The sequence below is a fragment of the Elephantulus edwardii genome, unplaced genomic scaffold, assembly GCF_000299155.1.
Source record: "Elephantulus edwardii isolate Elephantulus edwardi_28Jun2011 unplaced genomic scaffold, EleEdw1.0 scaffold00261, whole genome shotgun sequence".
NCBI classification, from domain to species: domain Eukaryota; kingdom Metazoa; phylum Chordata; class Mammalia; order Macroscelidea; family Macroscelididae; genus Elephantulus; species Elephantulus edwardii.
The window spans coordinates 2,442,906-2,456,670 of NW_006400011.1; the positions used below are offsets into that span (position 1 = coordinate 2,442,906).

A 13,765-nucleotide genomic window follows, 5' to 3' on the forward strand; every position below is an offset into this window, starting at 1 on the left:
TTTTAGTTTACTTGCCTCCACAGTCAACACTCTTGGTAACAGCAGCCAGGAAATCAAGAGATGAATTGCATTGGGAAAGTCAGCTGTAAGGGACCTCTCAAGAGTACTGAAAAGTAACAACGTCAGGCTGAAGACTAAGGAGCACCTGATCCGGGCTATAGTCTTCGCAATTACGCACTATGCATCAGAGAGTTGGACAGTGAATAGGGATGATAGAAAGAGAATTGATGCCTTTGAGCTGTGGTGCTGGAGAAGAGTATTAAATATACCATTGACTACTAGGAGAACAAACAGGTTTGTCCTGGAGAAGGTGAAGCCGGAAAGCTCCTTGGAGTCAAGGATTCTGAAGCTTCGTCTGTCATACTTCGGGCATGTTGCAAGGAGGGACTGGTCCTTGGAGAGGGACATCATGTTTGGCAGAGTGGAGGGGCTGCGAAGGAGAGGAAGACCTTTGGTGAGATGGATCGATTCTGTGACTGGAGCGGTGGGAATAAGTGCATTTGAGATGGCTAGGTTGGCACAGGATAGAACAGCATTTAGGGCTCTTGTGCATCGGGTCACTATGAGTCGCAAGCAACTCAATGGCACACAACAACAACAACAACTGGGTTTTTACTGCCCCTGATACCCATATGCAGCCCACATGTTATATCTCCATAACCATTCCAGGGATGTGACCTTCATTTCATCCTATATCATGGATCCCCTGCAAGGATTTTTTCTTAAAAAGCTTTCACAAATTTAAACAAACACAGGAAAGGCAGGGTCTTTTATCTCTGGGAGTCTATGTTTGTCTATATTAACCTTTGCCCAACACACATTGCCTCCCAAGGAAGAAACACTAGGTTCCTCATATTTTTTTCTGGTCCCTTGCTCCATACAAACATTACTAGTGCTAGGACAAAGGAAAAATCGATGACTTTGTGTTGTGGTGCTGGAGAAGAGTATTAGGCATGCTATGGCCTGCCACAGCAATGAACACCTCTGTCTTGGAGAAGCTCTGTTTCACATACTATTGTTCATAGGGTCTCTATGAGTCATTCACAGGCAACTCGATGACACGCACAACAGCAACAACATGGCAAAGAAAGCCTTCCTAGTCCCTTTCCCCTGCTCCCTTTCCTGCCCTTTCTTCTCTCACCTAAAACATAGCAAGTTGCTTCTCCTTGGGCTCTTTCTTACTTTGACTCCATTTTTGTTACTTTTGCTTGTATGTTCTGCCAACATTTAGGATTCTCGCTATATTTCCAACTACCTTGCTTTCTTGCCACGTCCATGTTTTGTTCAAATTCAAATTTTATTAATGATTTCTGGATCAGAGATGGTTCAAAAGCATGTTAGTCAAAAAGGCAGAAGGAGGAAGCCTTAGAAAATGAACTATGGGAGGGGAGTAGGGGTGAGGGAAATTTAAAGAATTTGTTCGAATTTGTATTAGAATTTTGTAAATAAATTAGTGGGAAAAAAAGGGGGAAGAAAAAATAAAATACATTTAAAAAATGATGATGATGATGACGACGACAATGGTAAACAAAATTTTTTTTTTAAAAAACCAAAAAGCCAACAACCAAAAAACTCAGAAAATCACGAAGTCCCAAATCACAGGAAAGTAAGAGGTTCAGGAAATCTGTACAAATCTAGGTTTCAGATCTTGTCTTGTTTTTGTTGTGTGTGTTTTTTTAAATGAAACAACAGAACATTCAATAGTAGGGATTTTTGTTGGATTTATTATATAATTGTTCATCAAAGTGGCTTAGAAATCCCTAAAGAGGAATCTTCAAAAGGTCTCTGCAATCTTTTTCTCTAATATCTATAATTGTCTTTTACAAATGCATTTATGAAATAAAAATGAAAATTATCAGACTCTGAAAAAAAAAGAACATGAACTAATTGACTCAACAGCAATGAGTTTGGTTTTATATTGAACAAGGTCATATACATATATGATCACATAAACATCCAGAAGAGACATGATGCTTGATCAATAAATCATTAAATGATAACACAGTCTAGACTTTTTAAGTATGCCAAGAAGCTGAGAATCCTCAGCCAATGATGGCTTCAACTTCTCCCAGACATCTTTGCTTCCTTCCAAAAATTTTAATTGACACCAATGTCAGCCAGTTAGGCTTATTTCTGAAAGCCCAAAGCAGGAGAAATAATAAAGAAAATGCAATTGTCTTTATTTCAGACTTGTTAATGTCCATTTGAGTTATGACATTATTCCTTGCATTGAAATGAACCTTGTACACAGAAATACACACAAATGTGAAAAAATTCCTGACTAATCAAAGCTTCCAAATAACTTAATGTGACTACAACAGAAATCTTGTCTTTAAAAAAAAAACTGACATTGGTTTACCTACAAAATTTGTACATTGTCCCTCCCCAGCCCACCCCTCTTCCATCCATCAAACCGTGTGACCCCATAATTACCCCCACCCATTCCCACCCCTCTGCTCCATCCTTCTAAATCCTCACACACACTCTACTAGTTATCTATTTCTACAATAATGGTCTTTTACAGTATTTGTCCTTATGGACTGAATTAGTTCACTTAGCATAATGCTTTCCAGTCCCTCCCAAGTTAGTGATTTACAGAATCATTGCTCCTGCGTGCTGCTTAGTATTCCATCATGTGAATGTACCATAATTTGGACATTTGGGCTATTTCCATGTTCTTGCAATGGTGAATAATGCTGCTATGAACATTGGTGTGTGTGCAAGTCTCCATTTGTGTCTCAGGTCTCATTCTCTTGGGGTATATTCCAAGTGGTAGAATAGTTGGGTCATATGGAATTTCTATGTTCAGCTTTCTGAGGAAACACCAAACTGCCTTCTAGAGTGGTTGTAGACATTTTGTTTTTATTGTTGTTTTAACTTATACATGGTCAAGGTGTTTGGTTTTGGTTTGTTTTGTTTTGTTTTTGTCAACTAGTGGGCCAATATCAGGTGCAATTATATTTTCTAAAACATTCTAGTTACGTTTGTGCAGCCAAATATCCTAAGACATGAAATAGATTATTATAACTTGCATCTATCAATTAAAACAAAAGAAAACAAGCACAGAAATAAGGGTGGAAGAATCACAAGAATGTCATTGCATCCAGTCAGGCAGGAGAAGAATAGTTTTGTTTTATTTTGGTAACTTAGCTAGTCAAGTGACCCACTAAGAATATTTCATAAAGCCAACGTTCCAAGGCTTTAATAATCTCTCTAGGGAAGGTTCGTATTTGTGTTGGTCACTTATTCCCTCTTTGTTGGCTAAGTCAATAATCAGAATCAGCAGGTTTGAAGCCAGATTGTCAGGGATAAGCAGCTTGGCTTGAGGGAAGTGGGTATAAAAGCCCCAGGCTGGGAGCAGCCGACACTGAAGACCACAAGTTTTTGGCATCATGGCTTCTCGTCACCTTCTGCTTCTCTGCCTTGCTGCATTGGTGTTTGTGTTGGAGGCTGGCCCCACAGTGAGTATCTGATTCTGTCCAGTTCCTCTTGATAAGCACCATGTGTCTGCTGGACAGAGTAGAGAGGGACTTCGTTCAGCTTCACCAAACAACTTTTTGTGTCTCAGGGCCAGGCTGTGTGGTAGATCATTGTAAACAGCATTCATTCAAACCTGTAAAAGAGTGACCTTCTGCAGAGCTTACTGAACTGGGCTTGAACTCTGGGAGCTCTCCCACATTGCTGTGGTGGTTTGCATGTGCAAGGCTTCTCAGCCAGTTCACTTAGACTCATGGCAAGCCCACGTGTGGTGCATGAGAGTACAGTGGTGCGACACAGTTTTCAGGGGCTGATTTATCAGGAAGCTTTCCAGTCCTTTCTTCAGGTGCCTCTGAGTGGACTCAAACAGTTAGCCTTCTGTTAGCTGCTGAACACATTAACTACCTGCGACATCCAGGGACTCTTTGTGATGTCTGGTGTCTCAATTTCCTCAAGTAGATCAAATAGATCAAGGTATACATTATTAATGAAGCATTGAATTCCTAGAAATTTCTAGAAAAGTCCCTTTTATAGCATGATATTATATTCTGACCCTCTAGCTGACCAAAATCTACTTATTGATTCATCATTGAAATGCATGATAAGCAACATTGTGCTCAAGGGCCTACCTCTGGAGTGTTTTAGAAAAATTTACTATAAATTGGGTCATGATGTAGGGTGATATTATTTGACAACTTGAAAAATATCAAAGTCATTGTCACTGAGTGAGAACTAACTCCTTGCTTGACCCTCTATTGGATTTCCAAACGTTTCAGTTTCACAGGAGGAGATTTCCTATTTTTTTTTCTTTAATAGCATTGCTGTTGGTGGATTCGAACTGCTGGAGAAGAGTGCGTCATGAGTTTGCACTGTAACTCGTCACAGACTACATGCCCAGAGCGCCCTTTTTATAACTTGTTGTTGTACATCATCAGTTGGAACTGACTCATGGTTAACTCACCAGTGGGTTTTCAGAGGCTGTAAATCACACAAGAGGAGATTACCTGTCTTTCACCTGCAGAGAAGCTGGTGGATTCGAACTGTATACCTTTGGATTGGCAACACAATTCCTTTCCATTAAGCCACTACAGACAAGAAAATACTATAGGGTATATTTTTCTATCATATGGGTCTTTACAAGTAAAAATAGACTCCATAGCACTTTATAGCAAAACCATAAAGAAGAAAGGACTGCAATAATAGTTGACTAAAATACTTTTCAGAAAACTGTTTGAGCCTTGGTCTACTGCATCTTTTTTGTAATCCCACTCAAGTGGAGATACTTAACAAAGCAACTATTCTCTGGGACTTGTTTTCCCCTTTTTTAATTCATTGCACAAATCCAAAGAGGACAGAGCATGTTCTGAGGCAGAAACTATTCTTGCTTTGGAAACAGTATTGTCTGTGTTATACTCTGCAGGCAATTTCCTTAGTCGCCAACAATTATGTTGCTGGAAATGGGATCAGAATGTACTTCCTGCCTTATTCTAGACTTCTCCAAACAATGAATAAATCCTTTCATACTTACCAGTTCCACTGACTTGTTAGTATTATTATTCCTCTTCTCTCTGTGCAGGGTCAATCCAAATGCCCTCTGATGGTCAAAGTCCTGGACGCTGTCCGGGGCAGTCCCGCCGTCAACGTGGCTGTGAGGGTGTTCAAAAGGGCTGCTGATGACACCTGGGAGCCGTTTGCTGAAGGGTAAGAAGCCCAATGAGCCATGTCATGGAACTTCACTGTGCCTGCAGTTTACTCCATAGAGAACGTTGCGGAGAGACTCAGTTCACTAAAGAATCTACAAATAGATTACAAATGCAGGCAGAGCTACCATGTGCATTGCAGAGCCTGAGATCCTCTTGATGTGCTTAGCAAGGAGATGACCAAGAACCGTTCAACTCTTTGCTGCCCAGTTGGAACTGATTCATAGATGACCCTCCAGCAAGTCTCCTAGGCTGCAAATTGCATAATAGGAGATTGCTCATGTTTCCCCTAAGGAGCTTCTGTTAGGTTAAAACTACCAGAGAGACGCCATCCTTGGACCAGCAGGGCAAATCCCTGTGGACTAGCTCACCCAAACTCCCCAGAAACTATTTAGGGAAGGATGGGGCAGGGGGTGAGGGAAGCCCAATCTATGGTCTTCATATTGAATTCAACTCCTGGAGACTCTGTGTTACAGAGTAGAAGTTACGATTATTTTGGCTGTAATCTTTACGAAAGCCCTCTTTTCTGCTGCACTGTTGAGTAGATTCAACCACTAACTTTTAATGGAGGGCAAAGCAGACTGTGGATTGGGAACTCCTTCCCCCTAGAAAAGACTCACAGCCTCTCGGGGTCGTGTTGTTGTTGGGTCCACTGTGAGTCATGGTGACCCTGCAGCCGACTGAAGCCCTGCCCTGTCCTGCACCATCCTCAGGGGCTCCACCACGTTCAAGCCCACCGTGGCAGTCACTGCTACAATCCATCTTGTTGAGGTCCTTCCTCTCCTTCATCGACCCTCCACCTTTGCCAGCATGATATCTTTCTCTTTTCCCAAAGACCCACCCCCATCCTGGCAACACGCAAAAAATATATGCGATGAAGTTTCACCATCCTTACCTTTAAAGAGCAACTGGTTTGTGCTTCCTCCAAGATAGATGTGTTTGTTCTCTTTGCAGCCAGGGTGATAGACCAGGTAAAGAAGGTGATGAAAGCCATGAATCTCGTGGCCCGGAACATGTATATGCCATTTCAGGTGTTTTATGGACGCCTTGTATTCCTATCTTTTTTTTTTTGTAATTTTTTTTAATTTTAAGAGGGTGCAGCTGGAGTGCGCTTTGGAAACAAGAATGATGAGGCTTTGCTTCACACACTTTGGGAATGTGGCTAGGAGGGGCTAATCCCTGGAGAAGGATATGATGCTGGGAAGGGTAGAGGGTCGGTGAAGGAGAGGAAGACCCTCGAGCAGGTGAATTGACACGTTGACTGCTGCAATGGGCTCTAGTGTGTCAGGAGGTGTGAGGATGGCGCAGGGTAGAACACGGTTCAGATCTTTTGTTCATAGGGTCACTATGAGTCATACTTGACTAGATGGTATCTCGCAACAACAAGAAGCATCAAAAAAGAGGAAGACCCTGAATGAGATCAATTGACTTAGTGACTGAGGATATAGGAGTAGGCATGTCAAAAACAATGAGGTTGGCTCAATATAGAGAAGGGTTCAGAGCTGTTGTACATAGGGCTGCTATGAGTCACAAGTCACAACAGCACATAACAGCAACAACAAGAAGCTTTCAGGATCTCTGGTAGCCCAGTGGTAAGAAGCTGTGCTGCAGTCAGTCCCAAAGACACACAGTTCCAAGCTACAAGCAGCTCCGCAGGACAAGGACAGGCTATCTCCTCTTCTGCAATTAACTGCTTCTAAAAACCTGCTAGTGGGTCAGTTACAGATCAGTTCTGATTTGATAGCACACAATGAAACAAGCTACCGGGGCTTACACACACACACACACACACACACACACACAACAACAACAACAACAACAACAATGGGCTACAGCACAGTTGAGTTGGTGAGGATGGAGCAGGATGGAGTATTGCTTTTTTTCTCTTGTATACAAGGTAGATATGAGTTGCCAACTTACTGGCAGTGACAACAGTATATGCTGTGTGCATGAGTGTGTGTGTGTATAATATACATATATATTCTGGTAGCCTGATCCATATAGAGTTTCAAGGCTAAGTCAATAGTGGCATCTCTCTGGTATTTATAATCCACTGGGTTTTCAAAGGCTCTAAATCACTTGGGAAACGAATGCTTATCTTTCTCCCACAGATTCCTTAGTGTATGTGTCTGTTATCCATGTCCATAGAACCATGTACCTCATGCCTCTTTGTCAAGCCATGTATTCTCTTAGTGTCTATGGTGCTATTGACCCTTGATTTTTGCACCTTCTAGGAAAACCAGTGAATTTGGAGAGCTCCATGGACTCACAACAGATGAGAAATTTGTAGAAGGAGTCTACAAAGTGGAACTGGACACCAAATCCTACTGGAAGTCAGTTGGCATTTCTCCATTCCATGAGTATGCCGAGGTGAGTGGATGAGGTGTTTGAGGCTGGTTTGTTTTGTAATCCCAAAGAGTGCAATTTGCATGGAGCACACAGTGAACATGCCACTGAACAGCAATTAACTAGCAGAAGTTCTCATTATCAATTTTATAATCGAAAACAAAAAATTCAAAAAGCAAATTTTTTCCTCCTTAATTAGAGAAGACTCAGTTATTAAAATAACCTGAAGTTTCATACCTTTTAAAATAGTTTCCATTCAGTTCCAACTTGACGGAAAATGACAACAAAAAAAAAAAAATAGTTTCCATTTATTTCATTTCATAAAAATATTTGCTTGCTTGAGAAATAGCAATATATTTGATTATAAGGCAGACATCCAGATCCCATTTATAGGTCTATATAATAAAAGACAGATGCACCATTTCACTTTTCTCATATACAAAAAATTCTCCCAGCTAAAGCATATTCTAAGACATCCCAGAAGTTAAGGTATAACTGTATTTGAACATAAGCATAATTTAACTTTGGAAAAACAATTGTGAACCTGCGTTACTTTATATTCTTAGAAATCTAAGTAGAGACAATTAATTCAAAATAATAATAGATAATATCTATCAAACATAAACCAAGTGTCAGGCACTTTTATAACCCATCAATTCTCATAAACAACCTATAGAAGCTGGTTCTACTCTTATCCCCATTTCACAGGTTAAGAATGTAAAGACATGAGAAAATATCTTGTCAAGGACCAGATGGCTAGTAAGGGAGGGGCAGCAGTGTTTACTAATGAGGTCCAGGCTGGGTTTCACCTCAGCAAGTGTCCCTCACAAAGCATTCTCACTGTTAGGGGGAAAATAAAAATTGTATTTGTAATCATTGGTTTATATCCTGTTTCTGTGCTTATGAGATAATAACCAACCAGTTGTCATTGAGCCCACACGTATCTGAGTAGAACTCCTCCATTGGGTTTCCAGTGGCTGATTTTTCAGGAACCAATCTCCAGTCCTTTCCTAAGCCACCTCTTGTGGACTCAAACACCCAATCTTAATCTTTCAATTTGTAACTGGGTATGTTCACTGCTTGAATCTTCGGGGGACTCCTGCAGATTAACAAAGAATCTCATTCGAATACACAGGGGCCCCATTTCCCTGCTTATATCTTGTCTATGAATTCTGAAGTTATTGAAGCCAGATGGCTGTCATGGAAATAGTACCCAGACAGGCTGGCCAGAGTTAGATATCAACTAATTGCATCAAAAATAACTGCACATTAAGGGGAACCATCCTCTCGGTCATGGATGAGGCATTCAACTGATGTAACATGGTTGTTTTTAGAAGTCAGTGTTGCCAGGGAAACCATAAAGGTCTGTTGACTTCTGAGGCCCCCAAGTCACAAAGAGACCTCCATTTCTCATGAAGTATCTTTCAGGCTACCTCTCCATCTGGCAGCAAAATGCTGAGTCTCCGTTGTAGCAGGTGTGATTTCCAGAAGGCCTCCTTCACAGGCATTTGTCCAAAAAGTCTCAGTCCCTCACATCTTAGATAATTTTCCCTGTCCACACTGGTCTCAGCCTGCTGGGGTCATCTGAAAAGATTCACAGATGTACTGCTATGAATGCATTGTTTGTAATCATTGGATATTGGCTTACTTATTTGCTATTCATTGTTTTAGAAGTCATTTAGCATTATTTTCTAAATCTCTCTGTGTTGACCACAGTGTCAGATGCTGAAGATTTAGGACATATCAGGTAGGAACATCAGCCTTTCCTAGAATCTGAATCAATATGTTGTTTGTTGCTGTTATATGCCATTGATTCGCTTGCGACTCATAGCGACCCTGTGTACAAGAGCCCTAAATGCTACTCTATCCTGTGCCAAACTTGCCGTCTCCGACACACTCATACCCATCACCCCAATCGATCCATTTCATCGAGGGGTCTTCCTCTCCTGTGCCATCCTTCCACTCTCCCAAACATGATGTCCCTCTCTCCAAGGACCAGTCCCTCCTTGCAACTTGCCCAAAGTATGTCACATGATGTCTCGGAATCCTTGACTCCAAGGAGTATTCCAGCTTTCCCTCTCCAGGACAAACCCATTTGTTCTAATATAGTGAATGAAAATCCAGACTTTAAACATGACTCCCAAGTCCTCACTTTAGAAGTTGGTGCATGATGGGTTTAGTCATGGGTCCCTTCCCTTACTGCCAGTTCTTACTTACAAATGTCTCCCAGAAATATGCTGTCCTTCAGTCCTTGCCACCTTCTCCCTGGTCAGTCACTAAGGTGGATATATCAGCCTCATTGTAGAAAATGAGAACATTTCCTTTGGGATTAGTAGGCTTATTCACTTCAAGGATTTGGGAATAATTTACAACTTTTATGAAGAAAAAACATATGCGGCTTGAGCTGTGTAACCCCAAAAAGAAAAACTAAAATCATAGCTTCTGTATTAGTAAATATGAACCAGTTTAGGTTAAAGAGGTTTTGGTTTGTTTTGGGTTGGGTTTTTTGGTTTTGTCTTGTTTTGTTTTGTTTTGGTGGGGGGTTTGTTTTTGCAACAATAAAGGATTCTGAGGCTCCATCTGGCATACTTTGGGCATGTTGTAAGGAGGGACCAGTCCTTGTAGAGGGACATCATGCTTGGAAGGGTGCAGGGACAGAGAAAGAGAGGAAGACCATCAATGAAATGGATTGATTCAGTGACTGGGGTAATGAGGGTAGGTGTGTCACAGACCCTAATGTTGGCACTGGATAGAGCAGGTTTCAGGGCTGTTGTATATAGGGTCGCTATGAGTCGAGCAACTCAATGGCACATAACAATAAAACGATGTTATATTAGAGTATGGAAGATCCTAAATCTAATCACTTACGAGGTACAGAGTCCAGGAGAGACCTGGAGTCATCTCATGGGGTAAAGAGGAAGATAGATGGAGAAAGATGTGTCCACAAGCCAAGGAGTGCAGGTGACTACAAAAAAGGAGAGACTTCCTCCTAGAATCATATGCTGTACTTGAAGCTTTACTCTCCTGACTATGAAGCCACTGTGATATTTCTATTATGGCAGCATTAGAAAACTATGTGAGACAGGAGGCAGTATCTCCACAAAGTAGGAACTTCCTAGAAGCTTCTAGAACAAGCCTTCTATGGATGCCCTTTCTCCCTCAGAGAGATTAAGTAATTTCCCTCTCTCTCTCTCTGCCCTAACTCTCCTTTTGTTTCTGATATGATCTATCAGTTTTCTTTTTCTCTTATTCCCAAGGAGTACAGATTTCCTTTACTAAGACTTGGAAAAAATATACCCATCTGAGCTGTGTCCAAAGATCAAACCTATTTATGTACATAACACAAGTAAAGCCAAACACCTCCTCACTGTCTCCATCTCTCCCTTGAGCCAAATGTATCCAAAGTTACTTCATTATGGACAGATAGGCAAAGCCAGCATACAACTCCTAGAAGAGTTCAATTTGACCAGGTGTATGCTTGGAGAAGGACATCATACTTGGAAGTGTAAAGAATCAGTGCGGGAGAGGAAGCCCCTGGATGAGATGGATTGACACAGTGACTGTTACAATGCGGCCAGGTATGTCAGATAGTGAGGTTGGCTCAGGATAGAGCAAAGTTGAGAGCCATTGTTCCCAGGGTCACTATGAGTTGCAATTGATTCAATGGCACATAACAACAACATGCTCAGGTTGAGGGAGCTCTGGTGGCTTAGTGATACCGAGTTTGCTGCCAACTCAAAGGCATGTGGTTTAAATCCACCAGTTGTTCCACAGCAGAGAAATAGACAATCTCCTCCCATAAGAGATTTAGGGTCAGGTGGTTTGGTTTTGTTTTATTATTTTATTTTTATTGATTTTAATGAAAGTTTACAGACTTTGGATTTCCATTCATTCATTGTTGCACTTTTTCTCCCTGCCCACCCCTCCCCTCAATTAACTTTTCTCTTTGAAAAGTAAAAGGAAAAAGAAATCTTCCATTGTCATTCAATCTCTCCCCCCAAGTCCACTCCACTATGTTACCTTTGTTCTGGACTTGTGTCATAACAATAATATCTAATCATATATCTCTTTTAAACAGTTCTCTCCCTCATCTGTTTCAATGCCATATATATTATTTATGCCCTTTTTCTCAGTCTCCCCCCCAACCCCTGTGTCAGTCCTCTCTTACAACAGTGGCATTATGCCATATTTGTCTCTGTGACTGAGATATTCACTCAGCATAATATCCTCCAGGGTCACCCATTTTGTGAAATATATCATGAGTTCTTTGTCTTTCAATGCCGCAAAGTATTCCATTATGTGAATATACCAGAGCTTCTCTATCCATTTGTTTGTTGATGGGGACTTGGGTTGTTTCTAACTCTTAGCTATTTGTGAACAAAGCTGAAATAAACATAGGTGTGCATATATCTGCTTGGGTGGCAGTTCCTGGTTTCTTTAGGGTACATTCCCAGCAATGGAAGTGCTGGGTCAAATGGTATTTCTATTTGCAACTTTTTGAGAAAACACCATACAGCCTTCCATAGTAGTTGCACCATTTTTACATTCAGGGGTGAGTGTTTTTGTTGTTGTTGTTATTGTCACAAAGGGAGAATTCGTTAAGTTCTATCACAGTTCTCCATGAGATATTTACTGCTTCTGAAAACTCACTGTAGAGTCAGCTATGAGTCGACATAATAACAGTTCATAATAACAGTTCAGAGTCAACATAATAACAATGACATACTGAGATTGACAAGTACATCTAATAAAAACTGAACAAAGTTTGATCAACCAATTGACCAATAAGAAAATTTTACCTCTAATACGTGTAAATACTTCAGAATCCCATCACAGTTTTCCTCATTTATTTGTGTTGTAAGTCCTTATTAGGTTCTATCAAGTCAGTTAATTATAACTCATGGTGACCCCATATGACAGAGTGGAACTACCCCAAAGGTTTTTTCTAGGTTATAATCCTTATGGTGGCAGGTTGTCCCATCTTTGCTCTGTGAGCTGTTAGATGGATGTGGCAGCTGAGTAGTTAACAATTACATAAAATGCTTTCACTTTATGTTTATTTGCTTCTTATGTACGTAAAATATTCTTGCTCTTCTTCATGTCAGAAAATGTGAAGAAATAGTGTTGGGGGATGTAGTGCGGAATCCTTTATCTTGATGATAGAAACCTTGCTTTCTAATCTGCCCCTGTCACTGTATAAAATTGAGCAAACACTGTAATTCCAAGGTTTGGTTTGCTTATGTGTAAAATGCTAACAATTGTTCCTTCCAGTGCTGAAGTTCCAGGTTTTAAGTCCATGGTATCATTGATAATACATCTATTCTTGGCCATTCCCAGCTCAATAAGCACCAATTTGCACTTTCTCTCAAGAAACTTTTTCGAATGTTTGTTGTTTGCAAACTGAGAAAGTGGATCAGAACATTTTGGTTTTCTGTGACATCCCTCTGTGGGGTTGCATTCATTCCTGTGTGAATTAACAAGAGACTTGACTCTTGTTCTAATGCATCAGGCTCCAATGGCTGAACTTGCCAGTACATTAGACAAACTGTTCCACACCACAAAACAATAAAGTTTAAAATGTAGCACTAGGTCTCCAAATACCTCCATGACTGCCGCTTATGTGGTCCCTGACTTAAAACCACCCCGCCTGTCTTCTCTCTTAGGTGGTGTTCACAGCCAACGACGCCGGGCCCCGCTATTACACCATTGCTGCTCTGCTCAGCCCCTACTCATACTCCACCACAGCCGTCATCAGAAACCCCAAGGAATGATAGTCTTCTCCTACAGTGGGAATGAAGGAAGAAGGGCAGGGTTTCTTGTCCCTAACAGTGTTTGTCTGTATTAAAACAGTGCTCTCACTTGCTAAGCTAAATGAGAAATTCTGTCTGCATTTCTAAACTATTTCCTTGTAAAGGACTTTCCATTTCATTTCAACTTGTGTTTCCAGTTCCGCCTTGTTATCTCCAACAAAGTCCAAATTCGCAGGGAAGCAAAAGAACTGTAGGATGTCTTTGGCTAGCACTCTAGGAAAAGTCAAACGTCCCGTGTTTTTCAAGCAAAGCACATACAAAGCATAATGTGCAACTATTTAAACAACACACACATACATTCTGAAAACCAGGAGCTTGCATTGCCCATCATCCTCCAGTGAATAAGAAAAAGACAAATTGTAAGAGCACACATTGCTTGTCAATGTGTTACTGAATTCTCCAACTCTAATCATTGTATTCTACTCTGAATAC

The 13,765-nt window shown here is 40.9% G+C and overlaps 1 protein-coding gene across 1 annotated transcript; it reads left to right on the top strand.

Moving 5' to 3' along the window:
- Window positions 1-3,392: 3,392 nt before the first annotated feature.
- On the top strand, window positions 3,393-13,294 carry TTR (transthyretin). The gene is made up of 4 exons (XM_006899553.1): window positions 3,393-3,461; window positions 5,054-5,178; window positions 7,412-7,547; window positions 13,187-13,294. The coding sequence occupies exons 1-4, from the start codon at window positions 3,393-3,395 to the stop codon at window positions 13,292-13,294; spliced, it is 438 nt and encodes a 145-aa protein (XP_006899615.1).
- The last annotated feature ends 471 nt before the right edge of the window (window positions 13,295-13,765 follow it).

Coding starts and splice junctions, on each gene's coding strand:
- TTR (XM_006899553.1), top strand. CDS start 3,393: ATGGCTTCTCGTCACCTTCTGCTTCTCTGCCTTGCTGCATTGGTGTTT. Junction 3,462..5,053: donor TGTTGGAGGCTGGCCCCACA/GTGAGTATCTGA, acceptor CTCTCTGTGCAG/GGTCAATCCAAATGCCCTCT. Junction 5,179..7,411: donor TGGGAGCCGTTTGCTGAAGG/GTAAGAAGCCCA, acceptor TGCACCTTCTAG/GAAAACCAGTGAATTTGGAG.